The 21537-nt window shown below is 42.3% G+C and overlaps 1 protein-coding gene across 1 annotated transcript in view; it reads right to left on the minus strand.

Moving 5' to 3' along the window:
• The window catches only part of tmtc2b (transmembrane O-mannosyltransferase targeting cadherins 2b), a 101556-nt gene that overhangs the window by 11173 nt on the left and 68846 nt on the right, over nucleotides 1-21537 (minus strand). Inside the window, exons 4-10 of the mRNA XM_084364092.1 lie at nucleotides 19861-19975; nucleotides 19252-19337; nucleotides 17315-17499; nucleotides 16089-16167; nucleotides 12621-12742; nucleotides 5479-5560; nucleotides 3562-3676 (exon numbers count right to left, since the gene is read on the minus strand). Of these exons, the coding sequence (XP_084220218.1) occupies nucleotides 3562-3676; nucleotides 5479-5560; nucleotides 12621-12742; nucleotides 16089-16167; nucleotides 17315-17499; nucleotides 19252-19337; nucleotides 19861-19975 (784 nt within the window). The remainder of the gene's footprint in view (nucleotides 1-3561; nucleotides 3677-5478; nucleotides 5561-12620; nucleotides 12743-16088; nucleotides 16168-17314; nucleotides 17500-19251; nucleotides 19338-19860; nucleotides 19976-21537) is intronic.

Here is a 21537-nt window from a genome sequence, read left to right on the forward strand (position 1 = left end):
GACTCTTTTGGTCGTGGGTTTCATACACTCAGATCGGGGGAAAGTGCAACAAAATCTTATAAAACAGTGTTCCATGGTTTAATTATGGGTCCTTCAGATGAATACTTTTGAGAACCACTATGCTAGATGGAAAGTCAGGATCACCAAAGTCAGTAGGAGTCATCCTCTGGGAACCATGAATGCTTGTACAAAACTTAATGGTAATCTTACAGATTGTTGTTAAATATTTCAGTCTGTGTGGTTGACCAACCGAGTCATGTTAACATGACTATAAAACAGCATTTAGATCTTAAAGAATCCTTTAAAAAGACTGCAGTTATCCACTTACATACTTGAGATATGGAGAGTGCCGCTGCTGTTTATTTTTTTAGTACTTTATTTTTCCAGCCATGTTCCAAAGAAGCATTTTACATTCCAGAGGCAATCCAGACACCGACTTTAGTTGCTGAATTTGTCCTGAGATTATAAATGCGGGTTACACGTCCAACCACAACCATATGTTTGTTTGCCAGAATAATATTTAGAAAGCACAACCTTATGAGCAAAAAAGAAGCACAAATCTAATTCCATAATATCATTATCACATTTATAAACACATTATCAGACGAGAACTGGACAGCTGCCACGTCATGGCCGAGGGAGCAGGGAGACCTCCAGGGGCTGTCTGCTTGCGGGTTCTGAGAGCGCAGAAGACAATGGAGGCCAAGAATGTAAACCACTGCCTGGGTTTAAACCCGAGGAAGAGTCAGTGTGAGGCTACAAGAGCTCAGGGACAAAGAGAGCGAGAGGGATGGGAAAATGGAGGAGAAATGTATTTAAAAAATCCCCTAAGGTAAAAAAAAAATCTTGACCATATTTCAAACCAGAAACTCCACCACTGATCTTTGTACTCTGACATCTTGTTGTCTTGAGATGGTTTATTAGCCCCAGACATGCACAAATCACAGCACTGACAGTATTGCTCATAAGCGTGACGCTGTTGGAAACTAATGACTGAATGAACAAATTGCATTTTCAACAACAGCCAGATATCCGCGCTTAAACCGCAGCCGGCCCATCTGTCTGGAGCACAGAATTACAAAACTCTCTCTGTTAGAATGCTACACTGAACACAGACAGCTTCCCTAAGGCTAGTGCTGAATATGGACTACACCTAATGTAACTTGCTACCATCTCCTTTTATTACCATTATAAGGTTATAAATTTAATCTAATTTATACACTTGGAAATTGGAATAGACAAATATGCTCAAATTGGCCTACCTAACATCATGACATGCCAGTAATAGAAAAAGTATGGTGTATTATATTATTAAATACGACACATGGTTTGGATCGAAATACATGAGGTGAACTAAACGTGCATTATCTGCTCGTGTGCGTTTTTTAGAGGTTCGTTTTCCCCTGATGTCTGTGAATATCTACAGATTTAACGTTACTGTATGATGTCACAGTTTGCACTTTCACTGAGATGTGACACATTAAAGGCAAGTACAAGCACAACCCCACTGGCCTCACCATTAACTAACCTCTGCTGTCTTATATTCATACTATAAACCAGTTAGGTGGAAAAAATAAAAAGGACGGAAATGTTCAAAGGAGGCAGAAGGAAATTATTAGTGTAGAAGCTAAATGGTTGAAAACCAAGCGCTCAAGAGAGCAATAAAAGACATTTGCACATCTGAGAGCCTCTGCCCCTCCTTTTAATCTCTTCCGTTCCTCCGTGTAGATTCACTTGTGTCCCCTCCAACCGAGGGCCTTTCCACGTCTGCGTCCAAGACAAACACATAAAGACGTTGAGCTGTGGAGGAGTGAGACCCCATGCCAAGCAGGCGGAGAAAAGTTCAGCCCCAGCGCTGCTTGAAGCTCTCTTTAGCTGCCAGGGGTCTGGACCCTGGAAGAGGCCCTCAGTACTGAAAGCTGTTGGTGGTGAAGATCCTGCGCGTTCAGAGTAGCGGGGGAAGAGCTATGCATAAAGCAGCTGGGTCAAAATCTTATATAGAGTTGTGTAAGAATGCTGTACCCTAAGGGTTAAAGCAGCAGCTGCTTATTGGCCTCTGGTGACTTAAAACAAAAGTAAATGGTCTTACAGGGTTGGGTTTGAAGAAACAGAGGAGATTGATACCACTCTCTCGTTAAATATGAAGCTACAGCCATTAGCTGGTTAGCATGGCTCAACAAAAAGAGTAGAAACTGGTCAACAGCTCATTAAAATATGATAAAAAATGTGTATAGCTCATGGTAAATCAGCTAAACTGATTGTTTGATTGACAAGTGTGTGCAGGCTAGCTGTTTCTGCACGCCTCCAGTATTTGAGCTAGCTATGCTAACCAACTGCTGGCTGTGGCTTCATGAAAGTACTGTCGATTTCTCACTAAGCCTCGGCAAGAAAGACGTGAAGCAGGCTGACTAAGCTAACTAAGCTAGTTAAGGGTGCAATATGCAAGAATTTTTGTTTTAAACAATCCAAAAATTGATTAAAATTCTCAACATAATTTAAACAAATAACAGTTTTGACTTATGTTATGGCCACTTCCGGCCCAAAGCTAATGTTCTAGCGGTGTAAACAACACCAACATACCCCCAGTGCTCCAAGCTCCCAGTCCAGAACACTAGCTGCTAACAGAGCTAACTAGCTAATAGCAGCTACAGTTAGCAGCAGTTGGTGGTTACTCTGTCGATATGCTGCCCCCTATTTGTTTGGCGTGTGAACTGAAGAGGTGGCCAGTTCTCACACATCGCACCTTTAATGTTACAGCTCAGCAGAGGACATTGATGTTTACGTCTGTTCGGTCGAGAGCACGAGCCTCTCATCAACGAGTAGATGCACGCTGCTTCAAAACTCTGCAGATCACACCAAAACAACCTTGACGCATAAATAGCACTTCTGGTAAGAGGAGAAATAAGTATACTTGATTTTAGGGTGAGCTGTCCCTTTAAAGATAACCATTTCCTTTCAGGCAGCTGTAATTTAAAATGATGATGTGTTTAAAGAAGGAAATCGCCACACCGGGTCAAACTATATAATTGTGTAGGTTTATTCAGTAAGTGGGGCGGCATGCTGTAAGTTGGCACTTGGCTGTATTTACAAATTTCCACTCATGGCGTGTGTTCAGAGACACAACAGCTTGTGGGCTGCTAAGGCTCATCATCAGCTGAACCGAGCGCTGATTTGGAAGCAGACTTTCAAGTATGAGCCAGGGCCAGCAGAGAAAGAGTGAGACGGAGGTAAAGAGAGAGCGAGGGAGAGCATATGAAGATACATAGCTGCACAGCACGCTAAGACAAACCAGCAGCTCTCTGGCTGGCACTGCGGCGAGAGAAGAGGATTACAGAGTACAGCCAAGTAAATCACACTGGCTGAGGAATAATGTAAGCCCCTGGATAAACCATGCAGACAGAAGACCTCCCTCTCTCATACACAGCCTTTCTGCTCAGCCCTGGAAAACTGTGGCCCACCCGTCTCAGCTACAAGGAATGAAATATATTCACTGTCTCTGTGCATGTGCTGGGGCTTTGGATATCACCAAATAAAAAAAAGAAAATCTAATCAAACACTCACCTGAGCATGTGGGCCGCACTGAAGACCACATCAAACTCCCCGCTGTCGAGACGCGCAGCTTTCTCTGCCATCTCCGCCGCTTCCAGCAGCCGCGACTCTTCCAACAAAAACTGACCTGAAGGCCGAGAGAGAACAGCGCTGCTGTTAAAACGCTGAGGGATCCCCACAGATGCACAGAGGGATATGCAGTCTGCAAGTGTTGAATTTGGCCCTGATGGAGGGACAGCCTGGTCTGCCCCTGAAATAATACACTGAAACACTAGATATGAGTGTAAAATACCATCATTCTTTGGCCATCTCTCAGACCCATTTGTCCACATTAGCCGACCTTGTTAGATCTGTTTCTTTAAAAATGAAAATGTGTCTCGCTGGAGCTTTGTGTCTTATTACGGGTGTGGCTGCGTTGGAAGTCAGCCTCTGTGGACCTGAACGAGACTGGATAGTGGTAGCTTGACAAGGCCATGAACTGAGGGTGGACCCCTTAGTATGGGTTAGGTTTAAAGTGGAATTAATACCCTGTTGACTTTGGTTAGCCCCACTACTGGACCAGGATGCTAACCCACTATGTGAACCTAAGCATATTTTCCTTAATAACTGTGGATGAAACTGGAGCTGTGAGTACAGGCCTGAGGTGAGAGACAGAGGTAAAGTGAGACTTCAGAGCATGACTGAGAATAAAATAAAAATAGCTGTAGGTTACAAACACCTCCGCAGTTATGTAGGAATCATGATGTATCAAATCTATGAGTCATAAAGGAAAGACAGTCCCATCAATAAATGCTAGTGCCCTGTTATATTTTTCAGTAAATTATAAAGGTGGTCTGTGTGTACAGACTTTGATGATGTAATTCATTGTAAGATTTAGTTCTGAACACAGAACATGGCCAGCTCCACCCACTGGGATTTGTCACCTTTGTCAAATTGAAATTATGAATTTCCAGCAGTTCACAACACAATTGTGTGTATTTGTTTTTGATGGTAAGCTGTTAAAATATTCAGTGGCTAAATTGCATTGTGGGTAGTGTAGGCGCAAGCTTTTGAAAAATAGTCCACTGCTTTGCACTGCACTCCAATAACATTGTTGACTCATTATAGACTGCTTAAAAACACATGATTAAAACTGATACAGCAGAACCAGAACCCCCAACAGGTTCTTCTTCCTTTTTACAACCTGGTGCCTACATTACCCTCAATGCAATTTAGCCACAAAGTGACATCACTGGAGGCGATTGATCAGATTACACACAGAATGCCGTTCTTTGTCTCTGCACTCTTTCCTTGTGTGGATCAATACAGCTTATCCGATCTAACAAAGTTATTGACCTTTAAAGACAACAACTCAGACAAACGATACCTCAAAAACTCTCCATTTACCTGGTGAAGTTCATGTCTTCAAATGTCAAATACAAGCTGGTGCAATGGTAGCGGCAAGCTGACACATCAGTTCATTATAAAATGCTGCTTCTGACAGACGTGGCTTTAAAGGGTTTTGAAGGAGGGAAGTTACTTGTCAGCTTAGTCAAACTCAGTTCTGCTATGACAGTAATTATATCCAAGAGGCGACGCGGCAACTTCAACTCATGTTGAGTCACAGTGAAAATAATATAAGAGGAGAGACGCTGAAATTGTCACGTTCCATATTTCCACCAAATTAAAGAGAACAATCTGAGGAAACCATCCTCTCTTCTTGCGATCCTCTGCTAACCACGTGCAGACTGACATCACGGCTGATTAGAGGAAGGGATGGCAAAGAGGTCAGCCAACAATGCTGTCCCAACAACCTGCCAAGGTGTGCAAGTTCCTGCCTTTGTGTACGTGTTAAACTGCCAAATTCAATATCAGAGGCTGTAGGATTAAAGTTAGGATATGTCAAATTGAGAGCAAAAAAAACAGAAAAATATATGAATCTATGCTTACCATAATGCATGTAACAGTTTCCCTTTGTGGGATCGAGCTGGATGGCCTTCAGGAAGTACCTCTCCGCTTCTGTTTTCTGCCCCTGAGGAAAGACGGATTAAACACAGTGTCATTATTGTTTCAACTGCTCCTCAAAACTACTCATTATAAAAACACCACACTCAGCTCCAGGGCCAAAATACCATTGTGTGTACCTCATGTCCCTCTCCAAACCACAGACCTACTTTAACAATAAATCTTAATAAATAGACATGAAACACATGCACCACGAGGGTTATTCTTTCAGGCTCATGTGTCTTCCTGTCAAAGTGCACATTGTCATGCTTGGCACGGCCGACCAGACGGGGGCAAAGGCTCATTCATTACACACTTTTTCAGTGCATATAACACTTCCAGAGCATAACCGCAGATTGCCGGTGTGTGTGGCCTCACCGCTGTGAAGCAGGACGGAGAGGAGTGGATGGGATCGGAGCGGGAGGGTGGAACGGAGCGAAGGGGAAAGAGAAGCGGTGAGCTTGATCATACATCTATAGGAATCTGTGGCTTCATGTAGGTGCACGCAGGTGCACGGCACACACACACTGACGCTTTGATCCGTGTGGACAATGTTGTTCAAGCCTTTAGCGAGATGAAAGAATCCATACTGGGAGGGCGAGCATGCCATGATGAGGGGAAGCATCACCGAAGCCCTGTGGACCTCAAGAGCTCCCTCAGGTCCTTTACACCGTGACACGTAACCAATCAAAGCTCAAACAGAACAGAGCAGCTGGCCAATAGAAGTGCCAGCTGGGACTTTGACACATCCCTGCTCTCAGTTGGGCACCAGATGTCATCTGATCAACAATTAACAATGTGCGCTCATCTATAAAAGCTGATGTTTTAGCATTAGCAATGCAACCATTAGTGTGCGTTTCATTAAAATGTAATGCCTTAGCATGAATAATTGCATATATTGTTAACTTGGACTTGTACCAAGACTATAATGTATTTAAACTCTGTGCAAAATACCTCTGTTTAGTCAAACAGAAGAATGGGCTCTGATCCAGTCACAGGGTAGCATTAATGACTGTATACTTAGTCGAGCATATACATTTCCAGAGAGCTGTGGATTCAATAAATACATAATTTTCTAATGTAAATATCTAAGTAGGGTTTCCCTTGATCCTGTGGAAAACCAAGCCGGCGATAAGTACATGTTTAATATAGTCGATAGTGTCCAAGCAGTGATCACAGTTCTAGTCTGAAAACATAATCTCTGTATATTTTTATACTCGTATTCACAGATGGAGGAATGTGTATGTTTGAGGGCCAGCTGGTTTTATAATAACAGAGGCCTGCGTCTGTTTGTTAAACCTCAGAATTAAGTTTTCACTCAGTTAAATGAGTTGCAGTTGTGAGTGGATGGATGGAAGATTGGGATTATGACACGTCCAAGTATATGAATGGATCCCATGCCCGGAGTGAGTTCTCATTTGTCATTATTCATCTTAAAAGAAATGTTATTACAGTTCTTATTAATCCCTTTGGAGGCAATTTGTTACCCTTGTTGTATTACTTCACTACTGAACCCCCTTAAACTGGCAACTGTATTCTCTTTCATCTGCAACATTCTGGATTATAACACATTTGGCTCACCTGTACGTCTCTATGAATAATCATGAAACCAAACTGTCCTACAGCTCGGCTGCCTAACCTTTGCTTTGTACAGATCAGGTTTGGTTACTGTCAAATGCAATTTAATTTTCTCTCCTTCTCTCTCTGACTGTGCCAATCTTCTCTGTCCAAATGTGTTGTGTGTTGCAACAAGAGATGCATTGCCAAGTGGGAAGACGGAAAAAGAGTATGGCCAATGTGTTGCACATGCCTGGCAAAGTAGTCAGTGATGAAAAAGATGAAATGAAGCAGTTGGACGTCTAGTTTGGTCTCTTATTTGGCATGCTAAAATGTGCTAATTAGCACTAAACATAAAGTACCGCTAAGGCCGGGGTTCTGTCAGGTTAGGGCTGATCATACCAATATTGCACTGTTGTCATGATATGACAATAAGCTAGATATGAACATAGATATAGAAGTGTTGTCTTTTTCTGGCATTACAGTAAATCAATGTGATTTGCTAAACTTAACAGACCTGTTCAAATACTTGCCTTTACCCACTTAGACATTACATCAACATTTCAAGTGATTATTTATCAAAAATTTAATTGGGTTAATATTTTGTGAATGTACCAGTAGTCATTCCTACAATATTGTCGCATTGATATGAAGGTAAATATGAGGAATATGAAGGTAAAAAACACTGTTATAAATAAGAGTTTGTCACCGGTCACATGATATTTATGAAGTGCTTTTGAGGAGATTTGAAAACATTTAGATAAACATTGTGTATCATCATATTAAAAGATTATATTAAGGCCATATCACCCAGGCCTTTTACAGGTATTTGGTTGTAAACAGAAGTATCAGAAAAACTAAAATTTTGACCTGACGCTTCAGATAAAAGCACTTTTTTTTTTCTTTTTTTAAAGGCACCCATTTGCCATTATCCTGGCATGTTTACCTGTTTTAATGCTGCCCTGGATTTTTCCTCCCAAAGTGTAACCTAAATATAATATCTCCTCTGCGTGACACGAGTGCTAATGGAAGACACTCAGGCGAGGATCAGTGGAACCCACAGCCAGCTTGCTCGCTGTCACTTTCCATATTTCCTGACATGAACGCTCCTCCGATGCTGAACTGGAAGCACCTTGAGGCGCCCAGCGCGGGAAGGGGATGGAAAAACACAAAACTGGTACAGGAAGTCGATAACAAAATGTCAGACACCCTTCAAACCAAACTTTCCATTAAATATATCCACTTCTCATTCTAGTCGGCTCGTTGTGTGGATACAATATCCTCCCTTTTGACACACACATGCTGAGCCGTGTGGTGCGTGCCTCACGTTAAAATCTCCTGATACCGTCAGATAAACTGCAGATGTAGCTCTGGCTCTGTGGACGCCGGAGTGATTATGAATAAAGCCTGAATTGCATTAGCTGAGGAAGTGACAAGCATACGACTGAATCCAATATTGCAGGCGTCAAGGAAGCCGTGTCCATCTCTGACCTGCTTTGTGTACAGAGAACTCTAAATTCATCCCGTTTCCTGGGGTGTCAGCGGAGGTGTGGAGGGGTCAGCGCAGCGGGAGGCCGATACTGATATGTGTGATTAACTCTGCCTTCCTCCTCTTTTTCTGTCCGCCCTTCAGCCTCAAATCACAGCAGCTCTTAGCGCCGTGTGCCTCGGCCACCAGCTCAGCTCCACCATCCCGCTCGTCACCCTTCTCTGACCCTGCCATCAAGCCTTATCTCGCAGTCTTTCTACCTCTCCCGCGGGGATCTGAACCTCTAAACCCCTGACAGTATCTGAAGCGTCTTCATCACTCACTGGTGCCACAGGGAGTGTGGAGGTAGGGGATGAAAGAGGCGAGGGGGTGGTGGGCGGACGACTTCCGGCACTGGTTTTGATCATGCTTAAACGCTGTTGTCATCAGGCACAGAGGCCACAGCCACAATAGGAAGAGCACGCATTAAACTCCAAGTCTTGGGTACAAACTTTCCAACAGTTTAGAGTTAAATAATATACTTTGTCTTTCTAGACGCTTGTTTTTTTCATGGATAAAGAGGCCCTAAACTTGTCCAAACAACTTCTCTGATGACATTATTTGCCCTCGTGGGATTACGGAGGCTCAGAACCCCTCCACCATCTATCATCGTCAGAGATCTACAGATATTCATCCCTGCAGGTTTGAGCTCCGCTTGCCTCCAAAATCAATAACAGTTTCGTAAATAAAATGAGTTTCTCTTCACGGCCCGCTGAATTCATCCCTGAATCCACTTCACCAAGTCTTAACACTCTCCTCTATAGAACAGTGTTGTTCCCCTACACTGTCCCCGCTGACCGAGGTTGCTTTTCAGATCATTTTTGATGCCCGGTGGCTTTTGTGCAGAAAGGAATTCATGTCAGCTTAACAAGCAACTTTTATCAATGTTGTCAGCTGAACAATTCTTTAAGCTGACCATCAGTCTGACCACAGATGGGAAAATCAATACAGTTTGGTGCTGGGGCTCCATTTAATTTAGACTCACAATGATTTACAACCGTAAAACTGCTTCACTGACAATATACTAATGGCATTATTGAGCCAAAAACACTTGACAACCATTAGGAAGAATTAACGGAAGCGGTGTAACGGAAAAGTTTGATATTTCACCTCATTGCGTGGAGTTAAATGAGATCATCCATGCTACTCTCATGTCTGCGCGGTAAATATGAGGCTACGATCAGCACCAGGCCAACACTTCACTGTTATGGACAGTGCCAAGCTAGCTGTTTGCAATGTTCAATGTGCTAAGTGCTAACCAGCTGCCAGGGATAGCTTCATATTTGCCATACAGAAATGAGAGCAATAGCAATATTCTGCAAAAAAAGTGAAAATGCATATTTCCCAAACTGTCAGGGCTAACGTGTTGCTGATCTGTGGATACAAACTGGTTGGATAAACTGGAAAAAAATCGGATTTTTCCCAGCAAGCTTAGGTTAATGGGGTGCGAGTATAATTCTTTCACACATATCAATTATGAACACACAATCGAAGAATTTGGAAAGGCAATGAATGAACAGAACTTGAAAAGACTCCGTCTCCATAGAGGAAATGAAAAGGGACAGGGCTGGGAAGACTTTCTGTGGAAATCCAGATCCCACTGCTCCAGGCTTTTAAACACATTTTCTTCCTTTCATTAAGGCCCAGACTGTGAGGAGAGGGGTGTCAGCAGAACGCTCCCTCCCTTCTTCTGACCTTCTGTGCAACTCTTCCTCTAATTTGTTTATTTTTCTTCCGACAGTCCCTTTTCAGCTTCGACTGCTCCTCTCGGTCAGCTCTACTCCAAAGTAACGCCTATCTAGCTGCGATCTGTAACGGATGACTGTGTGACCCGACCGCATGACCACCTTCTCATAAACTCGGGGACACTGGAAACTTCTCCTGCCCCCGAGACCTTCCCTCAGACAACAGTTTCTTTGGTTTTTGAAACACAAGTCAGCTGTGTGACCCTAAGAGGATTTTTATCTCTGCTCTCCTGGTAAAGGCTGGGCGCGTTGATAGATTCCTTTCTTTACGATTTCAATTCTGTACTTCGCAGAGCGACGTCACAAACATGTCAAATATCTGACATGTTTTGCAGGTTGATTTAAAGTTGTGAAGGCAGGACAAGCCGGGGCGAGATTTTTAATCAAGAAGTCCCCATTGCCACGAGAGACGGGCGCATCTTGAGAAATGTGTCCACCTGCTCTCGCTCCTCACTCGCTCTCTTCCAATCCTTTACCACTCTCTCTCACCTACACACTATTGATTGACTGTAGAGACTTCAGGACATTACGACCACCAGTAAAGAGCTAGAGAGAACAGATGAAAAGGCAGCAGAGATGAAAGAGATTGCAATAAAAAGAAAGTGAAAAGAACATAGAGAGAGTACACGTAGAGAATAAGAATGGGTCAGGGAAGAAAGAAGGTGGACGATGTGAGGTCACACATGAAGAAGACAGCCAGGCAGACTTTAGACCTGACAGATGCATTCAACTACCCACACATCCATGTATGAGTAAAGCTGTATTCATCTGTTAATGGGAATAGGTTTAATGTAATAACTGAGCATTAGATTTCAGGTGTTGATCTCACCACTGCAACGCTAGATGTGTGTAGAGTTTAATACATGATCGGGCTCCATCGGGCTTCAGTTATATCCCCCACAGTAACTGTGTTCACATTGTTTCATTTACTTTGCGAGGGACATGCACAAAACCACTGACGGTCTGCAGTGTAATAATCACTCAGATGTTTGTTTGTGAAGAGGAGGCGGCTGCTGAGAGTCTGTCTTTAAAGTCCTTAATGTTGTCTTCAGGCTCAGCAAAGTCCACAAGCCTCTAAACAACCCTGTCTCCAGGAGATTATATTTTTATATTACTAAACAGTTTCATAATGACGTTGTGGTGAAAAGATTACAAAGTGCAGGACTGTGACACCAGAATCCAGGGTTTGCATCCAGACTCCTGTCTGCGGTTAGGTTTAGGCACCAGAAGCACTCTGGGTAGGGTTAGGAAAAGATCATTATTTCTGTTTAATGTTTAAAAATAACCGTATGTCTTAAGTCACTGTTTTTTCTTTATTACAACAGACTGTGATCTCTCCCTAACCTAATATCATACAAGGGCTGTCTTGAGGTGCTGATCACTGGAAGTAGACGAGAAAGTCTTGAAGAAGGCCTGAGGGCCGAAACGGCATCAAATTAAAATGGAAAGATGAATATGGAACCAGAATGTGAGACACTTTCTTTATACTTCTTTTGATAGATATGGCGGGCCCCTTGAAGGTGGAATATGAAAGAATTGACCACCTGACAAAATCATACTTAAATAGAGGGCAGCATATCACTAGAGTAACAGCTAACTGCTGCTAGGCTAACTGTAGCTGCCATTAGCCAGTTTGCTCAGTTAGCTGTGTAGCCAGTGGTACAGACTGGGAGCTCAGAGAACCGGGGGAGTGTTGGTGTTTACACTGCTAGCACAGGACTGGGGCTAGCTGGCTAGCTGGTTAGCATGCTGACTTCAGTAGATATTTCATAAATGTTATTTCTTCACATTCTGTTGACAATTTGAATTTTTTAGTGTTTTCAATTATAATTCTTATATATTATGCTTTTAACGCAGATGTACTGTATGAATTCAGATCATAAAACTGCACAAGTGAAGCTACAGCTCAGTGGTGAGCATAAATCCTTACAGATATTTTATCTGGTTACTTGCATTAGTCTATAACTGTATGAGTTTTGTTGAAAAAGTCCACTCATTCAGTGAACATACTACGGCCCACAAGTCACACGCAAAGTTTGTTATTACGTTTGCTAACATTAGCCACTTAAAGCTAATGGTTATACCAGACCAAGAAATGCTGCAACAGCAGAATTAAAGAGTGTATTGAAATAAAAAACAAAGAATTGTGTTCCTGAGGGATTTAACTTTTCATTTGTAAAATAAATAACGTTTGGTTTCTTTCTAAAGTAACATATTCTCGCCTTCAAGAAAGGATGACACAAAAACCTAAATCTTACCGTCATAGCCAGGAGTTTGCCGTACGTGAGGTGAGCAGGAATGTGGTCCGGCTTGGCTCTCAGGGACTCTCTGTACCAGTGTTCAGCTTCAGTCAGCTTGTTCAGTCTTATGTAGGCCTCCCCTGTGAGAGCAGAAACAGGGTCGAGTCAGGGGTCGAGCTGTCAGAGGTTAAGACATCACACATCTTCCCATTGTTCAGCTCAGGGTTTCCATGACACTGAGACAGGACTTCAGTCCAGTGGGGCACGGAATCCGGCCTTGGTATTATTACTTGTATATCTGACACTGAGCTAAGAGAATGGAAACATTAAGAGTTCTACATTAATACTGCAGAAACAACTACTTTTGATGTATTTTACAGCAGCAAACATTTGATACCTAATGGGTAATGGAGATATATGACATTGGAGGTGTTTTTATTTCTTAAAAAGTAAAATATCCTTCAGTTCTGAACGATAGGAGAACATTACTGAGCCTACACCACACTCCCTCACTTTCCCTGATCTGTCAGACATCATCCGATACCTCCTCCACCACCAGCTCTGACCCTCCGCCTGCTCACACCTGAAAAAACAATAACTCCTCTTTCATAGCCATCCAATAACACTTGTATTATTGCAAGAATCTGACAACATCAGCTAGTAATTGAACACGGTTAAAATGAGCATCATGACATTATGAGGGGAAGAGAATGATTTTATCCGAGTTGTTAAAAAGTCACTACAACTCGGTCACATGGTTTTTATTTCAGATGACAGGTTGTTTAGGCTAGAGAGGACTAAAACTTCAGATCCCCGGGGATCAGGACTTCCTTGATTGGAAACTGTGATAAGCAGCAGGTGTCACATGCGTAATCACAACTCAGGGACCTGTTTAATGATGTGAAAACATACTTTTTCTTTTTTCGGAGCGATAACGCTGTGTAATGACCATACTCAGCACATAGGTATGTAAAATTTAAGACGTAATTTCCTTTATTTGGGAAAAAAATGAAAGCACCAGACTAAAGACTTTTCTCTTGAGGGGCAAAGTAATACATGAGAATATATTTTCAAGATGATATCCATCAGTACAGCCTCATGTTTCAGATTTAAGTGTTGGAAATCCATGATAACGTAGCAACATAATGAAAACATCCTTGTCAATAGCTAACATCAAACAGAGTAAAATAATGGATCAGAGAACTGTTGCCATATAGAGATAGTTTGGAAATACTCCTTAACTACCATGGCCAGCTTCAACTTCAGTTTAATAACTCATCTGGTTTTCAGAGATTTACCACCAACCCAAGGCGCTGAACTATTTAACAAATCGTATGTTCAGGTCTGCTCTGACATGACCTCTTCATTTGTTGACGGGTTTTAAAGCAGCCAAAATACTCCTCTCGCCTTCCCGGCAGCAGACCTCTGCATGAGATTAGCGCAAACATCAACGCGCCATAAAAAGTGACACCGAAAACCAGCTCCTCGGTGTGGAACATTCCTCGACCCACCGGAGAGTGTTGGAGCGGGACCAGCGGGGTGCAGATTACCACCCAGGTCTGCCTCTGATGAAAGCTGCTGCTCTTTGGCGTCTGACAAACAGCATGAGAGCTGCGCGGTGACTGGAACTGGAAATACATATGAGCAGGTGGGCCAAGTGTGCAAATCAGTCCAGCGAGGAAACAACGCTAAGATGCAGAAATCACGGAACTCTGGCCCTGCACCGCCATTACAGACGCAGAGCTGCTCCTTAACGGTGACTGGAGCTTTCATCAACATTTTGACATAATCTCAGTCGGCCTGTCAAATTGCATTTTGCCAACGCATAAGTGAACCTGTGGCACTACCTAGTCTGGATTACAGACATGTTTTGTGTGTGTGTGTGTGTGTAAGTGGCTACATGTGTGTGAGAGGGTTAAAAGCAGAAGTAAGACAGAGAAAGAAAAAAAAGGCAAAGAGAAAGCAGCTATAATGAGTCTGAAAGCAGCTGTTCTCCAGCTGTAGTCTAACAGGCTGGGTTGTTCTTGTAGTGAAAAGCAAATTAACTCTAATTAACATGGTTTTGTAAACCTCACAACCGTCTGGTCTTAAGGCTGTAAACAGCATTAATTCACATTAAATTTTTCACTGATATAAATAGATATATTACTTTTTGCTTGATGTGTATCTAAAGCTGATTATACACAATTATCTGACAATATTTTTTACTGCAACACTCCAGAAAACTTTCTGCAGTATATATATCTTAGCCCTGGTTCAAGCTGAACACTTTTCCACAGGAAGCTAGAGCTAGAAGCTAGAGCTCTATCTCATTTTCATCTTCACATTCATTGAGCGAGGGCTTACAGTAAGCCCCCAGAAATCTGAACCCGGGGTTAATATCTTCTGAAACCTCACAGACATGGCATCACAATCAGTGCGTTTACTGGAGGGATGCATGTGTGATTGACAGTGGACGGCAGGCGAAGAGCGAGCGCGAACCGTCCACTCGTTAACCGATTGCCGATAGCGTCGTTCTCTCGTGAGGATAAAGAAAAAGTAAGATTATAAAATGCTAAAGCCATTCACCAGATGTACTTTAGAGGACTGCGCGAGTAAAGTCTATGTGTGGGAAAAGCTGATATCAAATGTTTTACCATTTTTTGTACACATGAAAATTTTGAATCATTAATGGAAATCTACAAACACAAACAACTGTTGGTTTTGTGGCAACTTCAGCTGAAATCGGTGATTTTAACCTGCATTTGGTTATTCTATTGTTGTTTACTTACATAATCCCAAATGTCAACATAAAAATTTCAAGAAAACTCAAAACTATTTTAAACTATTAAAATTCCTTTACTGTCACACCATGTTAGTCCTTAAAAACAAGCTCTAACATGTTGCGGCATCAAGACCTTGTCATGAAAAAAACCTAATTCTACATTTTTTAATTGTACCAAATGTTTCCAACAATGTTCAAACCAGAGAAATCTGTAATATTTCTCAAGGTAACAGTGCATTTCATTTGGTCGTCTATCGGTATTACCCACAAAAAACAATTAGACGATATGCGTGTCAGGAAGGAAGTCTATGTATGTGTCTACAAATAATGTTAAACTTTAATACATTACCTCGGCTGTGAACCTGACTTTGCTCGAGTCGCTGTCAGATAGACTTTGATCAGCGGTGGCGGTGGTTTAATAATGAAGACAACAACTCCCATGATGCCACGCTACTTTATAACATCATCAAACTCTGTTGTTGGTCTTTTGTTGGCATTGTTTTTAGGCAGAGACAGACAGAAAATACATACTGTGCGTTTAAGGTGCATGTCCAGAGGAAACGCAAAGGTTTTATGTTTTACGCGACCCAGAAAAACAAAGAAATAGCTGCCAATTGCTGAAAAAATAGCCCAAAAATAACCTTTAAGCATTCGTTCCACTGTCCAGTTCCACAAAGCAACAGATTTTATGCTCCAGGTCTTGAAACAAAAGCCGCTCTTACCCATCATGTTGTAGAGGCTCTGTGGTGCAAATTGTCTTGGCATTTTCTGTATTGCTTCTTTAAACACTGTGAGGGCCTCCTGTGAATGAAACAAATAAAAAAAGAGAAGGAGGGGGATGTTTGCATTAGAAAGTGGAGAGAAACTGGCGTTGGAGTAACTAGTCATTCCTCCCCTGCAGCCAGGGGCCCTGACACAGTGAATACACAGCGTGGAATTGGGGGTCGCTGGGAGGCTGGTTCATACAGAGTCTAAAGAGAAAGGGTCTATCCTCAGTGTCACGGCTGTTAAGACGACTAGAGCGGTGTCACATATTGACTCTGGTATGTATAGAGTGGAGGTACAGCGATTCACCTCGGAGTTTAAATGGTGGAGGGAGCTGGAACTACTTTATAGCCGAAGGGAAATGTTGTGGTTAGAGGTCGGAGGAAGTGGGGCTGCTCGCTTTCTCCTGCACGCCAACAATTTATAAAAGCCTTTATTGAATCTGCGGTACCACTGCTTCAGTCCTGATTGAATCAGCAGCATCAGTGCTTGTGTACAATATAAATGTGCAGCGTTGGGAAAGCGTTATTTTAGCCAGCACTGTAGGTCTTTGGGGGCATGAAAGAGAGCGAATTTGTTAGAGACAGCCTGAAGATTATCTGCACAAAACACTCAGTCCCCAATGACACAGGCAATTCTGGAACATGTCCATATAAAACGGAGCATTTTCTCGGTGTCCCCCAAAGGCTCCTCAGGCGACTGCGTGCATTTTTTATCTCAATTCACCATGGTTTTACATTTTCCAGCGTGTCCTGCATGAAAAGGAGCACTCTCTGGACTCCCTTGTTAGCAGTGGAGCTGTTTGACTGTCAGAGTGTGTCACAGATATGTTGCAAAATACACTTTATTCGCTGACCTTGTCCGTAACGTATAAATTCAACACTATGTTTACTACTGAGTTCAAAGGTAAAGGTAGAGTAACACTTTATAATAACCATCATTAATAGACGGTACATTTATAGTCAACTGAACTTCCTTTAACAGTTAATTCACTGTTTACAATGTAATGTTACAAACCATTTATTAACAACGAGGCAAAGCCATTGCTCACATTGGGGAGTTGGTCAACTTTGCACTTAGCTACTGTAAGTCTGATATATACATTTCTTTATGGTAAACTGATGCTTTTAATGAAATTGTATATGGTGGAATTATGTGAACCTAACACTAATCAGGTCTTTACCTCCTGGTGTCCCTGCTCGTGGAGCAGCTTGCCCAGGTTGTACAAGCAGCTGGTGACTGAGCTCTTGTGGGCGTGGGGGTCCTTCAGGTTCTCGTCTGGGATATCGGCGCAGGTCAGGAATGTGCGCTTGGACTCATCTAGACGACCCTGGTTCATCAGGATGATGCCTGTGTTCAAGTAGGCCGCTGGTGGGAAAACAAAACATGGAGATCAGTTCAGGGAGGAGTGCTTAAGCTCAGGTCACTACAACCTGCAGATATGTTCATGCCAACACCATTCATTTGCTTACTCCCCCATCCCAACCTCCTCCTTACTGTATGTGATGTATTTTATTGTTCTGTTGATCTGACTGACATTTAATGCTCATGTACGTGTTTATTAAGGGAGGTCGGCTCTTCCAGCAGAACCTTGTTGCTGCTTGGATTCTTTGAGAGCTCCATCGAAGACAAGAGCCATTTCATTTGTAATTAAACAGACATGTTTGTGTTTCTGCAGCTGGGGCTGTCGAGGCGCAGACCATTTTCCCTAAGTGGTCGATTCTTTGACATCTCTCACTGGCCTGAAGCAACAGACATCAACGGTGCTAAAACGATGCGGAAGATCATTTTCATATGAAACAATCTTTGCTGTTCTGTAAGTTTGACTGTTCCTGTGGGTGTGCTTTGGATTCTCGCTAAACTTTTCTTGAGTGTCCAAAGACAGCATCAAATGATCAATATGTAGGTGAGAGTAATTAGTCTCTGTGGACCTGCCTCTCTAAACAACTTCCCATCAAGTGTGGCTGTTGGAATACATTAACTTGATACAACAGATCAATCTGGAAGGCTCCTCTATCAGCTGCTGACGTATAATCGAGTCAGAGGGGGGAGGCTGAGAATCAAACAGGCCTGTTTATCCCTCAACATACATGTTATCTTCTCTTTTCTGTCCTTGGAATGTGTTATCTCAAAAGCTCACATTATTTTTACTACACATTCTTAACACCTCATAGTCTTATCTGTCCTGCATGGTGTTGCACTTCTGGATCAATAACTAGACTTGTGCACTGAAAGCGGAGCAGATAAGAAAAAACCCACCGAACAGACGGACAAAAGCAAGTTTCTTTCTACCTCATCAGCCTTCTTAAGTGATTTTCTATGTGCAGAAAATGTGACAGAAATCAATGGCACGTTATCACAGACAGGAGAGCTCTGCATATCAAATAAAAGTGTGCTACAGTTTGCTTGAGTTAGCTCCCAATTAGGCAGTGAGTGATGGTGTAACCTTGAAAAGCGCTTTAACTGTCACAACCTCGCTCTCCTTTCAACATGTCTTCTGCTTAAGGTAATTAATTAACCTTGTTATCGGCTGGAACAGAATGAATAATTGCACGCTGGATGGAAATTTTCAAGTCTAACCGGGATCTTGATTAGGTCTATAATTAATCCGGGAAGAAGAGGAGGGGACGTTTAAGATTCTCTGTTTATCTGTCATTGACTGATGCCGGGAACAATAGGGAGCTAATTTATTGCATGATCAGGTAAGATTGCGAGCTATTTGTACTAATCAGGAGAGTGAGGCTGCTGACGATGACACTGTATGGAATATTTTATTCCAGCAAAGGCAGGAGAGGAAGATTGAAGAGCAAAGTCGAAAAAACTGACACAAAGAAGTAGATGTAGTGAAGGAAGGAAGGATGAAATGAAACAAGAGTGTCACGGCCTGAATTCATAATAAATTACATCATGCAGTTGCTTGATCTGTTGACGTGAATCGGCTTTGAAAGCCAAGTCAGACAGCTGTCTCGAATGCACAATTCAGTCGTATACCCACTGCCCTTTGCCACCTATTACTCTCCCTCCACATAACCACAGCCTGTGTTCACTGTTGCCTGGACACAGCACAGCCACAACCACAAGAGCTGGAGATTGTCAATAAAAAAGAAGAGCTGTACTTACAAGCCAGAGTTGGCCGGCTCCCAATGGCCAGCTTATAGTAGTGGAGAGCCTCTGAGAACTTGTTGCTCTCCTGCAGCAGCAAACCACTGAAACAGACAAAAGACAAGACAGCACAGACAGTTTAGAGCTTGAAAAACTCCAAAGAGGAGATGCTGAAACTTAAAAAGCCTCTGTCAGGATCAGACAGGCAGCTGATTAAACTGAGGAGGGAGATTTAGATCTTAGCAAACCACAGACATTTGAGCACACTGCGAGTGTTGGCTGTGGATGTTGTGCGTTTCCCCCTCAGGCTCAAACAGCATCATTAATAATCCTGTCAGACAGACAGCACTCTGGGGAATACAAGACAACAGGCACTTCCTCTGAGAGAACAGCTCTGATCAATGGACGCACGCACGTAAGCGGAGAACTCGTTCATTTGTTCGCACACAGTCGTATGTCATTGAAACAGCCGCGAGTGGAGACGCACTTAGAAGAAAGTCGAGCACGAGAGCCTTACAGGCACACTTTGACACAGACAGATGCTAAACGACATGAAAGGCAAACGAGCATTGAGGATAACGAAAATGTAAACTACAGCGTAAAAAATATGATGAAACACAAACTCACAGGTTATACAGCATGTCGGCCATGTTGCTGCGGTAATACAGGGCATTTCTGTACGCCTGCTCAGCCTCGTCCATCTTGCCCTGGCTCTTCAGGACATTTCCAAGGTTGCCCCATGCTGACGGATCACAAAGGAAAAAGATTAATCGAACAGAAAAAAAAGGAAAAACTTCTTCAATACAACTCTCACAGAAAGCTCTTTGATTGGAGCAGCAGGAGAGGCCATTTCTGTGTCAAGTAATCATTCTCTTTTGTTATTCAGAGCCACTCACTGACATGGGTTCAGTGATTTTTAATCTCTAAAGAAAATGCTGTTCTGCTGCAGCTGGTATACCAAGAAGACATTAGGAGTAAAGAGAGCTGACGCACCGGGGGAGGTTTGTGCCATACGCACCGCGGTGAATGAAAGGAGGACCACCGCAGAGCTATTGCACAGCTAATGGCAGTGCTGCTGAATGGCAGAGTGAAGTAATTGACAGGTGAAATAAGGTTTCTAAAAGCTTTTGCACATTTTGTGCAGAGGCTGTGGAAAGTAAAAAAATAGAGGTAGAGGGGCGTGATTGAATAAAAAGAAAATAATTGGATGTAAAATAGTAGCCAAGGTTGATAGCTATATACAGTAACATAATATCATCACTGATGTGTTTTTAAGGTCATTTTATGATAATAATTGCGATACCAGAATGAATTTCTTCAGAAAAAGTCAACTGAATTACAGACACACCGACAGGTATAAAGAGGCCATTTATGGTGCATGAATACACAGCACAATTACACAACAGGAAGTTCCAACCAAGCAATCTTATTGGTCAACTAGACATTTAGAATGTGATCAAGGTGGCATGACAGCTCTCCTTGCTCATCTAAAAAAACCTAAAAATATTACCTTGCCACTTCCATGGCAGTACAAGCTTACAAAAACATCCAATCTGTGGACTTTGTGTAGCTAATTTGTCCGTGGATAAATCATTTTTTCTGCACATATCTACTGAGGGGATTGTTTTCCAGTTATTAGTCTGACCAGGGGACCAGAGATAACACTAGCAATATGTTTTTTATTTAAAGTGAATTGCCCCAAACACATGAATACATTTTGATGAAATCTTTTATTTTGTTGCTAACTGTTGTATAACTGTAATAATAGATTTGAGGGTGAACTTTACCATCATAATTGGCATGACAGTATTGCAGACAGTATTTTGTTTCATTTTACTTTAAGTGACAACTTAACCCTAGTGTTTACAAGTGGTATTATTGTTGGTGCCGCTGTTGCAAAGACAACTGGATCTTTTTTATTTTCCTCAGAGTCACAAATAACAATAACACAGGACAAAACATAAGTCTCGTCACTTAGTCTATAACAGAAATGGATCACCTGCTAACTTTCTTTTTCTCAGTGGCAGACAAAATTGTAGTGATATTGATGTTTAAAGCTAAGCAAAGTAAACACAGATGGTTCTATTATTCTATACAGTATCTATCACACTGTGCAATCAACATTTACTTCATAATGAAACATTGAAGCAGAAAAGTCTTCTATTGCCAGTTAAAGTTTCAGAACAGTATGTTTAAAGATGTTCTTTTTCCACTTGGTATATCAAATAGGAATACAAAGCCTTGGCTCATGCTGCTTTTGCAGATAAGTGTCTGAAGTGCTAAAATATGCAGTGTGCCTTTAAG

The sequence above is a fragment of the Pagrus pagrus genome (assembly GCF_965226575.1).
Source record: "Pagrus pagrus genome assembly, chromosome: 10".
In the NCBI taxonomy this organism is placed as follows: Eukaryota; Metazoa; Chordata; class Actinopteri; order Spariformes; family Sparidae; genus Pagrus; species Pagrus pagrus.